This window comes from Vidua chalybeata, chromosome 6 (genome assembly GCF_026979565.1).
Source record: "Vidua chalybeata isolate OUT-0048 chromosome 6, bVidCha1 merged haplotype, whole genome shotgun sequence".
Classification (NCBI taxonomy): Eukaryota; Metazoa; Chordata; class Aves; order Passeriformes; family Viduidae; genus Vidua; species Vidua chalybeata.
Window position 1 is genome coordinate 23,915,472 of NC_071535.1, and position 15,024 is coordinate 23,930,495.

The window sequence follows — 15,024 nt, forward strand, 5'->3', positions numbered from 1 at the left end:
CACCCCACCCCATGGTATTCAAATACTAGAAATTTGTATTATGTTTTATTCACAACTCAAATATATTGACATGGGTTTTTCCAAAGTAAAACCTGGAAAAGTAAATGCACATATATGCCTGCAGTTTCATGCCACATAAAATACCTGGGAAAAGTCTCAGATGCATCCTGTATCTGAATGTACATAGCAGGCAACAGCACACAGAAATATCAGTAAGAAGTATGAAAAGGAGGCAACATAAGGACTACATTCAGAGGAACAGTTGCAGTGAAGATCAGCTGCAGATCAGTGAAGCTCATTCAAGAACAATACTGAAATCAATGCAGGCACCTGATGCATGCATTTAGGCCAACCTGCTGGAAAACCGCGAGCTGAATCAGATTTTGTGACTGTTAAGTCGGCCTCTGTGTCCGGAGCTACAGGGTTGATTGCATGACCTCACCTAACTAAGAAACCTCCATCCTTCAAGAACAGATAACTGAAGCTGGACCACTTTTCTGCGGAAAGCACTGTGCAACAAGCTAGCAAGATGGCCCAGGCATCTTGGGGACACGGCCCGTGTCCCCGGTTCGACAGCTGCGGCTCTGGGCTTCACCACACTCCGGCCCCTCCGACAGCGGAGAAGGCAGCATCCTACCCTGCGGCTGGACACCCGCCCGCCGGGCTGGGCGAGTGCTTCCTGGCGGCGCCGGGAGCTGCTTGTCCTGTGCCCGCCAACAAACGGAGGATGCCGAGGTCAGCCGCGGCTCCCGACACGTTTCCTCCGGCAGGTCCGGGGGAGGACCGTGGGAGTGGGGTCAGCGCTGGAGAGAGACGGCGCGGGCAGCAAGAGTCCAGCCCAAGCCGGGGCCGAACGCCACCGCAGCCGCAGGGGCAGCCCGCGCCCCTCAGCCCGCCGCCGGCATGAGGCGGGCCGGGCCCTGGTGCCTGCTCCTGGCTGCGGCCTGCGCCCTGGGCCGGACCCCGCCGCCCCCGCGGGCCGCCGTGCGCTGCCCGTCGGCCGGCGCCTGTTTCAGCGCCCATCTCGCCAACGTCTCGTACGAAGACGCCCGCGACGCCTGCGACCAGCGGCGGGGCAGCCTCGCCTGGGTCAGCAGCGAGCCGGAGCTGCACCTGCTGCTGGAGCTGCTGGCAGAGGCGGCGGTGCCCGCACCCGCGCTGTTCTGGGTCGGGCTGAAGAGGAACGCCTCCGCCTGCACCCACAACGAGCACCCGCTTCGCGGCTTCTCCTGGGAGGCCGTCGGGGGCGGGACGGCCCCGCAGGAGGTGCCGGCGGCGCTCGGCCGGTGGCTGCAGGAGCCCCTGCGGTCCTGCCTCACCGCCCGCTGCGCTGGGCTGCACCTGGCGGCTGACCCCGGCGACGGCCCCAGATGGAGCTGGAAGGAGCGGGTTTGCCGGCGGAAAAGCCCGGGCTACCTCTGCAAGTACCAGTACGAGGGTGCCTGCCCCGACCTCAGTCCCGCCGGCGCCCTCGATCTCGACTACCGGCTCCCCTTCGAGGAGCGCAGCGGTGGCCCCGGCTTCAGCCCCCCGGGCACCGTGCTGACGGTGGCGTGTCCCGGCGGAGAGGTGCGGCTCACCTGCCAGCCCGAGCCGAGCGGCTTCGCCTGGAAGACGGCAGAGAAACCCCTCTGCCCCTGCCCTTTCGGCCGCAGGAGCCCCGACAGCGGGCGGTGCGCCGAGGCCGCCGGGTGCCGCGATGCCGCCGGCGACTTCGCCTGTGCCAGCATCCCAGGCGGCCCGCGCGGCACTCCCTGCCCGGGCACGGGGCCGGCCCCCACCGCTGCAGGCGGCTCCGCGGAACCGTCGGGTGCCAGGGCAGAGGGGCGGCGTCCTCCCATCCCGACACCCGGCGGTTCCACGGAGCCGCCCGCCACCGCCACGGCCGCCGCCGGCGGAGAGAAGACGGCGACTCCGCCGCCCTCCTCCTCTTCTTCCAACTACGTTTTCATCCTGGTGACCATCGCGGTGGTGGTGCTGGTCATCCTGGTCATGACCGTCCTGGGGGTGTTCCAAATCTGCTTTAACAAGAAGTCCGAGGGCCGCGGGGACAAGGAGCCGCCGGAGGCCGGCAGCAAGGCGGAGGCAGGCTCCGCGGAGCCCAGTGGAGCAGCGGGGGGTGAATAGCCCCGGACTGGCGAGGCCCCGTCCCTCCGGGCTGCCCTGAGTGGCCGCTGCCACCCAGGCCAGCGCTCGGCTCCCCGCGTCCCTCCTGCTCTCAGCTGTGCTGCCGCAGGGAGCCGAGGGAGAGGCGCCGCGGGACTTCCCTGGGCAGGGCTTGGATGGACATTATCAGACGCAGGAGCTCGTAGCGACGTTCTTTTGAGGGGATTGAAGTCTTTGGATGGTCAGAGTTTTTGTCGGTCTGAAAAACAGTTATTTCGATGCTGATTTCACTAGAATATAAATAGATCAGCCTGGCCAACAGAGCGATTGCAGCTGCAACCATTGTGCATTTTTATCCTCTCAGAAGCTGTTCGTCGGGTGCCTTACTTGGAGCAAGCATAAAGTGGGCCACTTTGAGCATTTGCATCTCGTAATTTAGAAGTCACTCCTTGCCTGAGTTGTACTGGGAGGATCTAATTTTCAATCTAACTGCTGGAACTTTTGGAGAGGTGAATTTCCATAATTTTGGGTGAAACTGCAACCTAATATGGATTCATACTGACATTCTTAAAAAATGAAAGAGCATTTCTATACTTAGAAAGGCATTAAACTGCTGAGGAAGTGAGAGGTTAATGGGGACTCAGTTTCAGCTGATGAAAAGAATAAAGGATGATGTAAATCACTGCCCTGTTTGTTACTTCATACTCATTTTTATTGTAGCAGAGAATAAATTTTTCAGTTACAGTTTTTCTCCTAAGTTGGATTGTTACAAAATTCGCTTTCTGTATGTAATATGTGTCTCCCTTACAATCAGACGAGGTGCTGACACACCACACTGTGAGAGGAATTAACATGAGTCCAAATACATCATGCAAATCTTATTCTCTTTAGTCAGATACATTGTTTTCCGTGGAGTCCCTTGAGCATAAGGAAAGATTCACTGTTTGTGCCCTTTACTAAATGAGGTAAACACTTCCTCTGTGATTTCCCTTGGGAATTCCTGTAGAGGAGCTTTCAACCTGGCTGCAGAACTTGTTTTCTGTGCAGTTCAGAGTGCTGATACTCACTTATTGTTATTATGGTGTTGGTTTTCAATTCAAGTTGTAACATTAAATATTGATTCAAGGTTTTCTGAGTGCAGTTACACATATCTAAGTGGTCTCATCCAAGCCTTTTGGGGTGCAGGGAGAATAGGGAAGTATTTTCTTCCCTTAAGAGAACTTTAATTTCTGAAATGTCTCCTTAAATATACTTCCTTGTTTGTTTGTTTTCCTCTCTTGAGAGCTGACATTCTTACTATTACTTTAATTTTGACGCTTTCTTGTTGAGTTTGAAGAACTCTGTTTAAAAAATAATGAGTGTTATTTTTACCTATTTTTCTTGCAAGCAAAGACTTGATGATAAATATGGTGTAAACATCTGCTAAGGATAAATAATTACATAAGTAGAAGGTTTTTTTTTTTTTTTCCCCTTTCTCTCCCTTTAATGATGATAGGCAGTTGCTATCTGGGAAAGTCTTTTGCTTTTGGTAAAGAGGTCACTGATATTTATGAGCCATCAGACTGACTGTAGCCATAAATTCCCTTGTATCATGACAGGAATTAAATCCATCTAGGTGAGAATGCTACTCATTACAAGGTGACCCATAATCTGCATACTTTTTTATTCTGTTGATCTGACATTTGTATTTCAGAAGGCAGGCATTTTTCAGCTTGGGCAGGAGGCTTGATTCTACATTCAAATGTGCACAGATTTGGAAAATGACTTAGCCATTAATGCCTTATTTGTTAATAACACTCCTGTTGTTGTCAGTGTAAGTAATTTCTTTTATGTGGATGGTGTATGTGGAGCTCTCTTCTTCTATCGGGGCTGTATAAGCAAATAGCAACTAAGACAAATGTGAGCCTCTCTACATTTTTTTTGTATGTTTTAGTCTTTCTCTCATATCAGATAGCTGAACTCTTCTGAAAGAGTTTTCTGTCCCATCACAGAAAGATGGGACTGTCCAGGTGTGTTTTTCTAAGCTCTAGAAACTCTCTCATTCTATGTTTCTGGAGTCTTACCAAGCACACAATTAAGTGCTGAGTTAAGCACCTGACTACTTATTTTGGCATCTCTCAGTATGTGACTCAGACTATTTAGTTAAAATATGCAAGTTCATGCCCTTGCAAGCCATTCACCTGAATCATAATTCCCATTTCACTCTTCCTGTGAAATCATGTTTTGATTTGAGAGTTCTTTTTCTCACACAATTCAGGATCATTAGACATTTGTCTAGAGGACTACACAAGGGTTCTACTATGTTCCCCCTGGCTTATAATTTGACTCATGTGAAACCTGACTATTTTGCATCTAAGGATGGGATCCATTTTACCATGTGTAGATATCTCCAATAATTCATCTAGACTTTTTTACTCACCTAGACACCTGTACTGCCTATAGAGAGAAATATGCGCTTGCAATTAATCTCATTTTAGACTAGGTGATGAAAACAGGACTGAAGAATCACATCCTGAAAGTGCCCTTTCTCTGCATTGCCTATAAAGAAGGCATATGGAGGCTACTTATATTTAAAAGCCTGTAAAATACACATTTAAAATTAAATCAGAAAAATCAGCTTACTTAAGTCTCCAGCTGTGAAAGTCACTTTTCTAAAAGTGAGCTCATGGTGCCTTCTGTCTCTTAAAGGCATGGCTAAATGATCATAATTTTATTATTGCTTTTATTGCTTTTACATGTTAGAGATTCTTGTTTAGTATGTCTGGGTTTTTTTACCTTATTTTTGCAGTCAATAGAATACAAATCAAATAGCCTTTGGATTTGTTTGGAACCTGAGCAAGTTTGGAATGCATGAATTTCTCTTTCTCTAATGGTTCAGACCAAAAAGAAGATGATTTGGGAGAAAGGGTCATTTTTGCTTTCCACTCTTGATCAAATTGGGTCTTTAGTGAGTAAGAAACCAACACATACCTGTCATGCAACCATTGGTTCGTATCACAACCATGATTCACTGGTGTGCAAGGCAAACTCAGAGCAGGGTTTGCTGTTTACATCCATAGAAGGAGAATAAGTAAGATCATAATGAGTACAGATAATCATAGCAAGTACTGAGATAATAAATGTCTGGTTATGAAAATGGATGCCATTTTTATAAAAATTATTGTGTAACACCACATAAAAAAACCACAATCAAATGCAAGTATTTTTCCAAAACATGGCCAAGATAGAGAAAAATCTTTTCTCTCACATTGCTTACATGTCCGTCGAATAAACATTATATGAGCATATTATATTCCAACTGTTTTTCCAGCATAGGAAAAAATATTATTTAATCCCATATTAAAATACATATAAACTTTGTATCTGTGAGTTTTACAATGCTTACATTTGTAATGAATAGCAAGAAACTGTTAGTCTACACTTGAAAATGGTGATTCCTGAAAAGAATAGGAATGTCTAGATCTCTTGTCTATTACAGTTATCCAAAAACTGTGCCATGTTGCCAATTTTATATTTCCTTAATTCCTACAAAGATATTTTGACTGGTAGGCATATCATTTGTCAGCTGCACACTTTATTTATGAACAAGTGATGAATTTTTAATGGTTAGTTTAATCAAATAATCAGAAATAAAATTTTAATTACCACATTTTTTAAAAATAATTATTTATGCTGCTAAGGGCTTAATTAGGTGTTCTGTGGGATTGAAATGAAATCTGTAAGTGGACATGGGAAAAATTTGAGTACTTCTGACATTTCTCCTTGTTTAAGTGTATTGTATAGCTTAAAGAATATTAAAAATATAATGGATTCTGTGCTTCCCCTAGAAACTTCCTATCACTTAATTTTTTTCATGTTTTAAATCCCAGTTATCTTTCCTCATTATTACATAGAGGCCAATCACTGGTAAATGAAATGTAGTTCCTTCTAGAAATATTATTTTTTATTTCTTCAGTATGTGGACACTTACCAAAGTTGTAGTGTGGTGATTCATATATTTCACTAAAGATATATAATTGACTCAAAAGGCAAACACAGCAGGGCAGCAGCAGCAGTAACCACATTCCCAGGGCTTCAAAACATTAAACTTAATATATTTTCTTCTTCCCCCAGTATGCAGCCTTGTCTTTCTCTTCTGGACTTGTAGTCTGGGACTGGAAGACTTGAAAGTGGATGCATAAAGGAAATCATCTGTTAGCAAGCAAATCTTTTCCCTTTTCTGTATTGCTAACTAGAATCACAGAATCATAGAATGGTTTGGGATGGAAGGGACCGTAAAGATCATCTTGCTCCACCCCCCTGCTGTGTGCAGGGACACCTTCCCCTAGACCAGGTTGCTCAGAGCCCCATCCAGCCTGGTCTTGAACACTTCAAGGGATGAGGCATTCACAACTTTGCTGAGCAAACTGGTCCACTGTCTCACCACTCTCACAGCAAAGAATTTCTGCCTCATACCTAATCCATGCCTACCCTCTTTGTTTGAAGCGACTCCCCTTTGGCCTGCCACCACGAGCCCTAGGAAGTTGTTCTTCAACTTTCTTGTAGGTACTGGGAGGTTGTTTGTAGGTACTGGAAGCCTTCTCTTTTCTGGGCTGAACAACCCCAACTCTTTCAGCCTGTCTTTGTAGGAGATGTGTTCTAACCCTCTGATCATCTGAGGGGCCTCCTCTGGGCTCCAGCATGTCCACATCCTTCTTATGTTGAGCTCCAGAGGAGAACACAGTACTCTAGGTGGAGTGGAAGCGGCAGTGGAGCTGGGGAATGCACAGGTGTGGTGGTGGTCCTGCATTTATGATGTTCTTCCCCTCCTTTCACCTGCCAGTCCTTTTGCATTCTGAGTCAGAAAAATGGGAAAACAACCACTCTTATATATTTAATGGGTAATATAAGAGAAAGAAAACTGCAGGTTCACAGAGAGGATGAGCTGAAGAGGGAAAAATGAGAAAGACAGGCAAGCGTCCATCTCTACCAGGATGTATCTGTCCTAACCATCTTCTTGCTGCATATGTTTTCAGGTGTTGCTCAAAATGTGGTGGTTTGCAAACAAATAAATATTTTCAGTCATTAAGCCAGGAACAGCATATGGGCTATAACCTGTCAGAAAAGCTTGGTTTTGTTTTTGGAATGTAACCAGCAGGCCTTGTGTTTTTGGCTGATAAGAATGATTTGCACTGTTCTCTAGAACATAACATAAGATCATAAGTACAGATAGCTTGAGTGAGATTATATGTGATCAAAGTCTGTAATGTCTGTGCAGAGGAATGTGTTACATTACTTTTCATTCTTACGAGTATATCTTTCTCTAAGGGAAAGGATTTTTCCCAGTCATTCTACTGAAGATTCTGCTCAAGTAAGAAGTTCTGTAAATTTTACTTTATGACACTGAAAGAGCAGTGAAAATTCCTCTGTATTCAATTTCTGTCTTGTCAATATGAGGTTCTTCTTGGTTTGTGTTAAGCAAAAAATTATTAGATCTTTTTCTCTATTTTAATGATAAAGGAAAAAAAAACCTGTGAAATTCAAAGCATCTGAAAAATCCAAAAAAAATTAACATTCAGAAAAATCTATTTTCGATCTGTTTCTGCCTTGTTTTCCATAGTTTCTAGTAATTCCATAAAGTATTTAAATTGTCATTTAGTTCTTAGAAAAAATGCCCAGATACTTTCTAACCTTCAAAAATAACAGCCAGCTTGGAAAACAGCAGCTGACATAAAAAGCACAACTTCATATTTTTTGCTGGGTTGGGAGTTTATGTATTTGCTGTACTCTAAACAGTGAAAGTTAATTATGTGAAAGAGCCAAATTCCTGCTTTGCAATGCCTGTACTGGACTCTACTTATGTTCCTCTGTTCTTAACAAAATGGCCTCTCTTGGCCATCACATACTTGATTTTTCTCCATATCACATTTCTTCTCTCTCAGTCTGCTCAATATCAAGTATCCACCAGTTTGGCCTTCTTTTATATCCATTCTCCTGCAAATATCCAGCTTTGCCACATTTTGGACCACTCCAGTTGACCAGCAATCCCTTGGGCTTTCCATTGTGAATCTGAGCACAAGCAAGTGCTGTGTGCCTGAGTTGAGCTTGTGCCATACTCAGCCCATGGCAGCAGCACTGGTGCCACCTGGCATTGCTCAGCTTTATGAAGTGCGGTGCAGTCCAGCACCCTCCTGAAGCTTCCCCTGGGCTGCTAGGGCCCACGTGTGCACTGACAACAGCACCATCACCAACAAGGTAAGTGGAGACCATACAATCCTGTTCCAGGTCATAAATACAACAAAATTCAAATCCCAAGTTAAAAATCTGGGTATTGTTATCTGTCCTACAACTTCCCTATGCTGTGAGTGTGGGCACTTTTATTTGAGCCTTTCTAGTTAGGAAGCTCAAGAACCCACAGAGCAGCCCTTAGGCATATTACACAGTGTAAGAACCTGTGTAAAAAAAGACATCTGGGGGGGGTGGGGTGGGAATGAAAAGTAGAAGGAATTTTCTGTATATTTATATAGTTTCCAAGGTGACTCTACCCATCATAGACATGATAATCATACAATGACAAATATATTCCATTCAGACTGGATACAAAAGCCTATATACATCAGGCAGGATACAACACCTTCCTATCTCTGCTTCATAGCTGCTCATTGCTCTGCCAAATGCAGATTTTAGGCTTTTGGAGAAACAAAGTTGGAAGGGTGTGGGCATACTTAGCTTTTATTGAAAAGCATCTGTCTTGTCAAAATTTTGCTTGGTTTGTAGCTGTCTAACGATATACTTTGAAATATTCTCAGGTTCACCTATTTTTCTTGGCCATTTCTCTTCACAAAATGTAATATCTAAAAGCATTTTTCTAAAAGAGAAATCTAATTAGTAAACCATCCTTTCTTCCTGTGGCTTAGCCTGAAGTTATCAGCCAAATAAGGCTATGTTGAAGAGGATGGAAGTGCTAAATGCACAATTCAGTGGAAATATTTTATTCTCCTCTAGAGATTCATCATTCACATTCTTGTCTGTAGAGCCCTGGCGTCAAATAAGGTTCCTAGGGACTAAAATCACAGACTTTAGAACACTGGAATGATATTCTTTTCTTGGCTAATTTATTCTGATTTTTTAAAAATTATTTTTCTTCAATCTTTTTTTAATCAGGATTATAAGACATTAAATTGTCACTGTGCTAGAAATATGGCAGAGTAAAGTCAAACCTTATATAACATGAATGTATGACATCACTGTGTTATTTCAGTAAGACTTAGTTTCATATTTAGAATTAGTATTCTGATTTTGGTAACAGGTTAAAATACAGCAAATAGTCAGTGTTAATAGAGCATGCCTTATACATTAGAAATGCAGATTTTTATATTTCCAGAAACAACCAGAAAGCCTGTTTTAAAACTCTGATTCACTGGAAAGCTGGCATTTTTAGAAATTCTTACATCACATTCAGAAAACTGATTCTCATTCCCTGTGAAGACATCAAATGGGTTCTTTAAGAGTCGAATGCAAAGAAACCATTCTCTGTCTAATGTTCTCTGCTGTAGGGACCATCTGAAGAGGCGTGCATATGTGCATGCAGCCATCACCTTTTTCATCCACTGTCCAGATATAAAGTGCCTCTGTGACCAGTTTTGCTCAAGTCCACTAACTGCAGGTAGCAGCCAGCCTCAGGATTCTGAGACGTGTTGCCTTTGCTACTGCACTGGGACGCCTGGTGAGAAAGGAAAGTGATTTCCTGTGCACCTTTCTTTGAGTGGCATAATGCTGCAGCTGATGTGTGCTGCCCACCTGATGTGAGTTCCATGTGAAGACTGTTCTCTGGAATACATGCCACACAAAACAGTCCAGTCCATTGACTGGATACTGCTTGGTGCTGTCCCACTGCTGGGTATAGGTCTCAGGCTAAACAAAGTGCAAAGGTTGCCTGCGTTTCAGTGGCCACAAGGCCAATTTCATGACAAAGTGAATGCAGTATTTTTAAAATATAAACCAAAACTCATGGGGAAATAGCAAAAAAATTCCTACTGGTTACAAATTCCAATTCACCCACTTGCAGCTGTATAAAAAGGTCAAAATGTCACCAAAAATAAACCACTGTACTATTTTTTTTCAGTGAATTAAGCATTATTTAAAATAATTTCCATATGAAATCTGAATACTTTTATTTGCCATTTGGAAAGCATTAAAAAGAGTTCTGTTTATTTTCTGGTACATATGATTTCATGAGAACAACTTTTTATCTTTCCGGTGGTTATATTCTACTATTTAGAATAGTAACACTGAATGAACTAACTAACTATCTAGCTAAATTGAATGATTTACTGCTGTTGATCACCTCTCCCAGAGTGAAAAATAGCAGGAACAACTGTTAGGTTGGGATAAACAGATTTTGTTTCCAGCTGAAACCACACAGAGCCAGGAATCATAGGGGCAGTGCTGGCTGGGAGTGAATCAGCCCATCCATCTGAAGGCAAGCCTGCCATCTACTGAAGGCCCAACCCCACCTCTGCGATGTGCCTGGGAGAACTGAAACTAAAGTGCATATGCTGGGTGTGCAGGCTTCCATTGCAACCTTTGCAAGGCAAAAAGAAAAAAAAATGAAAGAACAAAACCCAATTCAACTTTTAATCAAAGCTGAGTATGCAGTATGAATCACTATGCTTTTCCACTCTTGCTTCATCGTGTCTGATATTAAACAAATTCAACAGTAAAAAGTAGACTGACTCTCTGTTTAATCTGACCATACATAAGAATATGCCTGGGTGAAAAGGACCACATAAGATTATGAGATTTATGCCATCTTGAAGTTATTGTGAGAGAGAATTCAAGTGAAGCCCTGGAAATAGCATCATGGATATCATGGGGCATTTTACTGTTTTGACAGACATTTGATTTCTGTGAAAATTTAATTGAGCTTATAAAGCAATTTCAGCCTCATTTCCCCATATGTACATGTAAAACATTACAAAATTTAATATTTGCAAGTTTTCTTAAAATCGTGCCCATAAGGAAGTAAAAGAAAAGAAACTGTACAATTGAAAGCTTTTAATGAAATATTTTAATAAGGATGTAACAGTTTCCACATTAGCAATTTTCAGACTAAAAGGAGCTGACTCACAGTCCATTGAAGTGAATTAAGGTATTTTTTCTCTCATTTGATGGACTTTGAATCAGACAACTTTGAAATACTAAATTTATACATTCATTTAACAGTACCTAAGTTTTGGTGAAAGAAATGTACAAAGTAGCATCCCGCTTTTTGCTGCCGAGAAAAGTTAAAGGGTATAATTTAACAAAAACCTGTAGTAAATCCACCACTACAAATACTAGATACCTTAACTGTCAACCTTACACTTTACACTGTACTTAAGCACTGCAGCTACGAGTACAATGCTATGGGTATGCTGCTACTAGAGATTTTTCCAGTCTCTTGCTTCATATTGCCAGTAGTTATAATTGATACAACCACAGTATTGTGCTAGAGAAGTGATTTGTCACAGCTATTGGGACACTTGCCACTGTGTGACACTGTTAGCATAGGTGATAGAAAGCAAAAAACATAGCTGCTAATTTCAACACAGTCTGTACCGACACTTCTGTGTGGGGTAAAAGGGAGTAGGGAAAGAAGGTTTCATTTAACCAGCTGTCATTTATCAAAGAAAGCTTCATCTGTCTATATGAAATTTGTTTTGTCATAAGAGGAGAAGAGAGAAAATTCAAGAGAGAATTTCTGTAGGGGAGACAATGTAAATGAAAGAGTTAGAAAAAATGACAATGTTTTTATCTGGAAAGACTCATTCTTGAGCATCACCCATTTTAAATGCAACCTTGCAAGTAGCCACCACAGCCATAAGTACACAGTATAAATTGCTTCAGAAAAACACGTTCACAACACAGTGACAAGAATCAAATAAAAATCAAACAAGAAGACATCTGGCACACATTGAAAACAAGAATTCTCAGAAATGAAAGATTAAGAAGCTCTGGGTCAGTATATTACATTGGCAACATATGAAACCCATTTTGCTGGGATTTTTTAGTGCAACAGAAGAAACTGGAGCTAGCTATATAGCTATTACTGAACAGCTACTTTTTCTGTCAAGTATTTATTTCAGAGACTGGTGGAGATTTTTAAATGACTCCCCTTTTTTCCATATAGGCTAAAGTGGCTTTGCCATCATCCAAGTCATTCAAAAACTGTCTCAGCTCCCTTCATTGCTGTTTCACAGCTGATGGAGCAGGCTCAAGAGAGCAGATTCACAGCCTAGCACTCCCTTTAAACTTTATTATCAGCACACTTTATTGTGTGTGTGGACAGATTCAAACATTTCCCAAGTCAGCAGTCCCCCCAGCTGCCATCTCAGTGAGTCCCAGCTCTCTGCTCCCTACGTGTCACGGGACTGCTTATCTCCTGTCATGAGCAACCTGCCGCACAGCTCCAAAGCACAGCAATAATCAGATTTTTTCCTAAGACCTTTACTGCTCTGCTTCTGCCAAGTAGCACAGATAGCCAAAGTCCCAGTGAGTTGGAAGCTGTCTGCAAAGCAAAAATCTCCATGACTGTGCTGCTTCTTTCTCAAGGACTTTTTGCTCCCTGCTTTCTATTTTATTCCAGGGGGAGGGAAAGGTAGGCACAGAGAGAGGGTACTCATTCCTTTCTGGGGGAGGGCAAGGTATGTGTTGGGTGGAATTTTCCCAGCATTTCTAATCTCTGAAGGGGAGTTGTGTACTGACAGATGTTGAGTGGGGTCATTTTCAGCTGCGGGGAGTCTGAGCCCAAATGCTGGGGCTTGAGTGAGGCAGACTCGATTCAGTGGCCTGGGGTGTTCCACCAGCCAAGGGGAAGGGCAAACTGTACAAAAGACAGAGGGAGAGTCTCTGCAGGACCTTTACAGCCACTTGTCAGACATAGAGAGTGGCAGAGCCAGGCTACCAGACCCTAAGCTAATCCATGAGAGTCACAAAGTGGATGTCAAAGCATCAGAGAATGCACTCGCTCTCAAGGGGGGCAACCAGGGTGCAGGGGGGCAGCAAATCAAGGATATGGGGTTTTCTCCGCTCTTTCTTGCGCCAAACACCGGTGGCAGTGGGCAGGACCAAAATCCCCTCCCTCCCAGCCTCCCCATGCCACAGCCCTGGCTTCGCTCACCCTCCAGCTGGGGGGCAGTAAGGGAGCTGGAGGACAGGAATGCTTCCTCAGAGGGTGGTAATCCTGGAGGTGCAAGTGCCATTCCTGTACATGCTCCCTGACTCCAAGTTGTCTGGGGGAAAGTCCTCCACACTGTATGCCCTGCTCTTGAGGGCAGTGGCATAGTAGTCGATGGGTTCCTCTGCAGCATTGTCCATCCAGCTGAGGCAGAGCAGCCGCTGGAAGGACCGCTTGAAATTGTCTGAGAGAAAACCATAGAGGATAGGATTGGCACAGCTGTTGGCATAGCCCAAGATGACAGAGAGCTGGCTGATGGTGGCATCATCCTGCTCTACAAAGACATTGACCAGCTGCACAATGTAGAAGGGCATCCAGCAGATGACAAAGACCATCACCACCATCATAACCATGAGGGTGATTTTGCGCTCTGAGCGTTTGCGTTGCTGCCAGCCAGCCTTCAGGGCCACCATGCGCATCTTAGCAATGATGAGGATGTAGCAGAGGCAGATGGCCACCACAGGCAGCAAGAAGCCCATCAGAAAGGTGTAGACCACAAAGACCACCAGCCATCTCTGGGTGGGCTCTGGCATGAGCATGTTACAAGCCACTGTTCCATCACTGTTGGCTGCTGTGTTGGAGAAGATGATGATGGGCAGGATGATGAGGATGGAAAGCACCCAGACACCCAGATTGACCATCTTAGCCACAGTGGGCCGGCGGTACCTGGCCGCCTTGATGGGGTGCACCACAGCGATGTAACGGTCCACGCTGAGCACGGTCAGGCAGTAGATGCTGGTGAACATGTTGATGGCATCCACACTGAGCACCAGGCGGCAGAGCAGGGAGCCAAAGGGCCAGTGGTGCAGCAGGGTGGAGGTAACCAGAAAGGGGACGCTAAGCATCAGCAGCTCATCCGCGATGGCCAAGTTGAGGATGTAGATGTTGGTGGCTGTCTTCATCTTGGCATAACGTAGGATCACGTAGATGACCATGGAGTTCCCGCACAGCCCCACCAGGCACACCACGGAGTAGATGAATGAGATGAGGATGGCGCTGCCCTGAGACTCACTCAGGGTGCTGTTCGGAGCGCCAGAGGAATTCCTGCCGCCCGAGTCCATGCCCTCCGCCGCCGCCTCCTCCGAGGCGCCACCAGCTCCGCCGCCACCACTGTCGCTGCCGCCGCTGTCGCTGCCGCCGCTGTCGCTGTCGCCGCTGTCGCTGCCTGCACCGCCCGGAAGCCTGGGGCAGGTGCCATTGGGGAGCATCCTCTGCCCGGACCCCCACGCTCCGGCTCAGAGCAGCAGGCGTCCGCCGCCGGCTGCGCTGGGCATCATCCCGTCAGGGATCCCGGCGCGGCGGCTGCGGGACGCGGGCATCGGGAGAGAGGCGGCTGCCAGCGCGCTCGCTCCGAGCGGCGGCAATTGCTGCTCCTCGGCTGGTGATTGATTAATAGCAGCGGCGCGTCACCAGCTAAGGAAAGAAGGAGGGAAAGAAAAAAAAAAAATGCAGGAGGAGACGTAAGTGGGTGTCCCTTCCCACCCCCCACTCCCCTTGCCCGCCTCCCATCCCGCCCTCCGGGTGTTCGCAAATCCGGCAGCTCCAGGGCAGCCTGTTCCCTGTTTCCACTGCCCCACGCTACTCAGCGCCCTCCTATCCCGCAGTTCTCTCCCCACCCAGTATTGTTTCCCCCACCTCCCACTGATGTCCTCCCCGTCCACCACCCTCTCCTCTCCCTCCATTCTCCGCAGCTCTCCCTCCATGGCACCTAGGTCCAGACC

General features: G+C 45.4%; 2 protein-coding genes across 2 annotated transcripts; one reads left to right on the forward strand and one right to left on the reverse strand.

Annotated features, from left to right (window-relative positions):
* Positions 1–292: 292 nt before the first annotated feature.
* CLEC14A (C-type lectin domain containing 14A) lies at positions 293–2,788 on the forward strand. Its single transcript, XM_053946738.1, is given in 3 exon segments — positions 293–829; positions 831–869; positions 871–2,788. Coding segments are annotated over 3 exon segments (1,596 nt in total). The 5' UTR covers positions 293–529; the 3' UTR covers positions 2,128–2,788.
* Positions 2,789–11,136: 8,348 nt separating this feature from the next.
* Positions 11,137–14,702, reverse strand: SSTR1 (somatostatin receptor 1). The gene has a single exon (XM_053946874.1). It carries the CDS (start codon positions 14,509–14,511, stop codon positions 13,294–13,296), a length of 1,218 nt encoding a protein of 405 aa, XP_053802849.1. The 5' UTR covers positions 14,512–14,702; the 3' UTR covers positions 11,137–13,293.
* Between the last annotated feature and the right edge of the window lie 322 nt (positions 14,703–15,024).

Excerpts from the sequence above, each read along its gene's own strand:
- SSTR1 (XM_053946874.1), bottom strand. The coding sequence starts at position 14,511 with ATGCTCCCCAATGGCACCTGCCCCAGGCTTCCGGGCGGTGCAGGCAGC.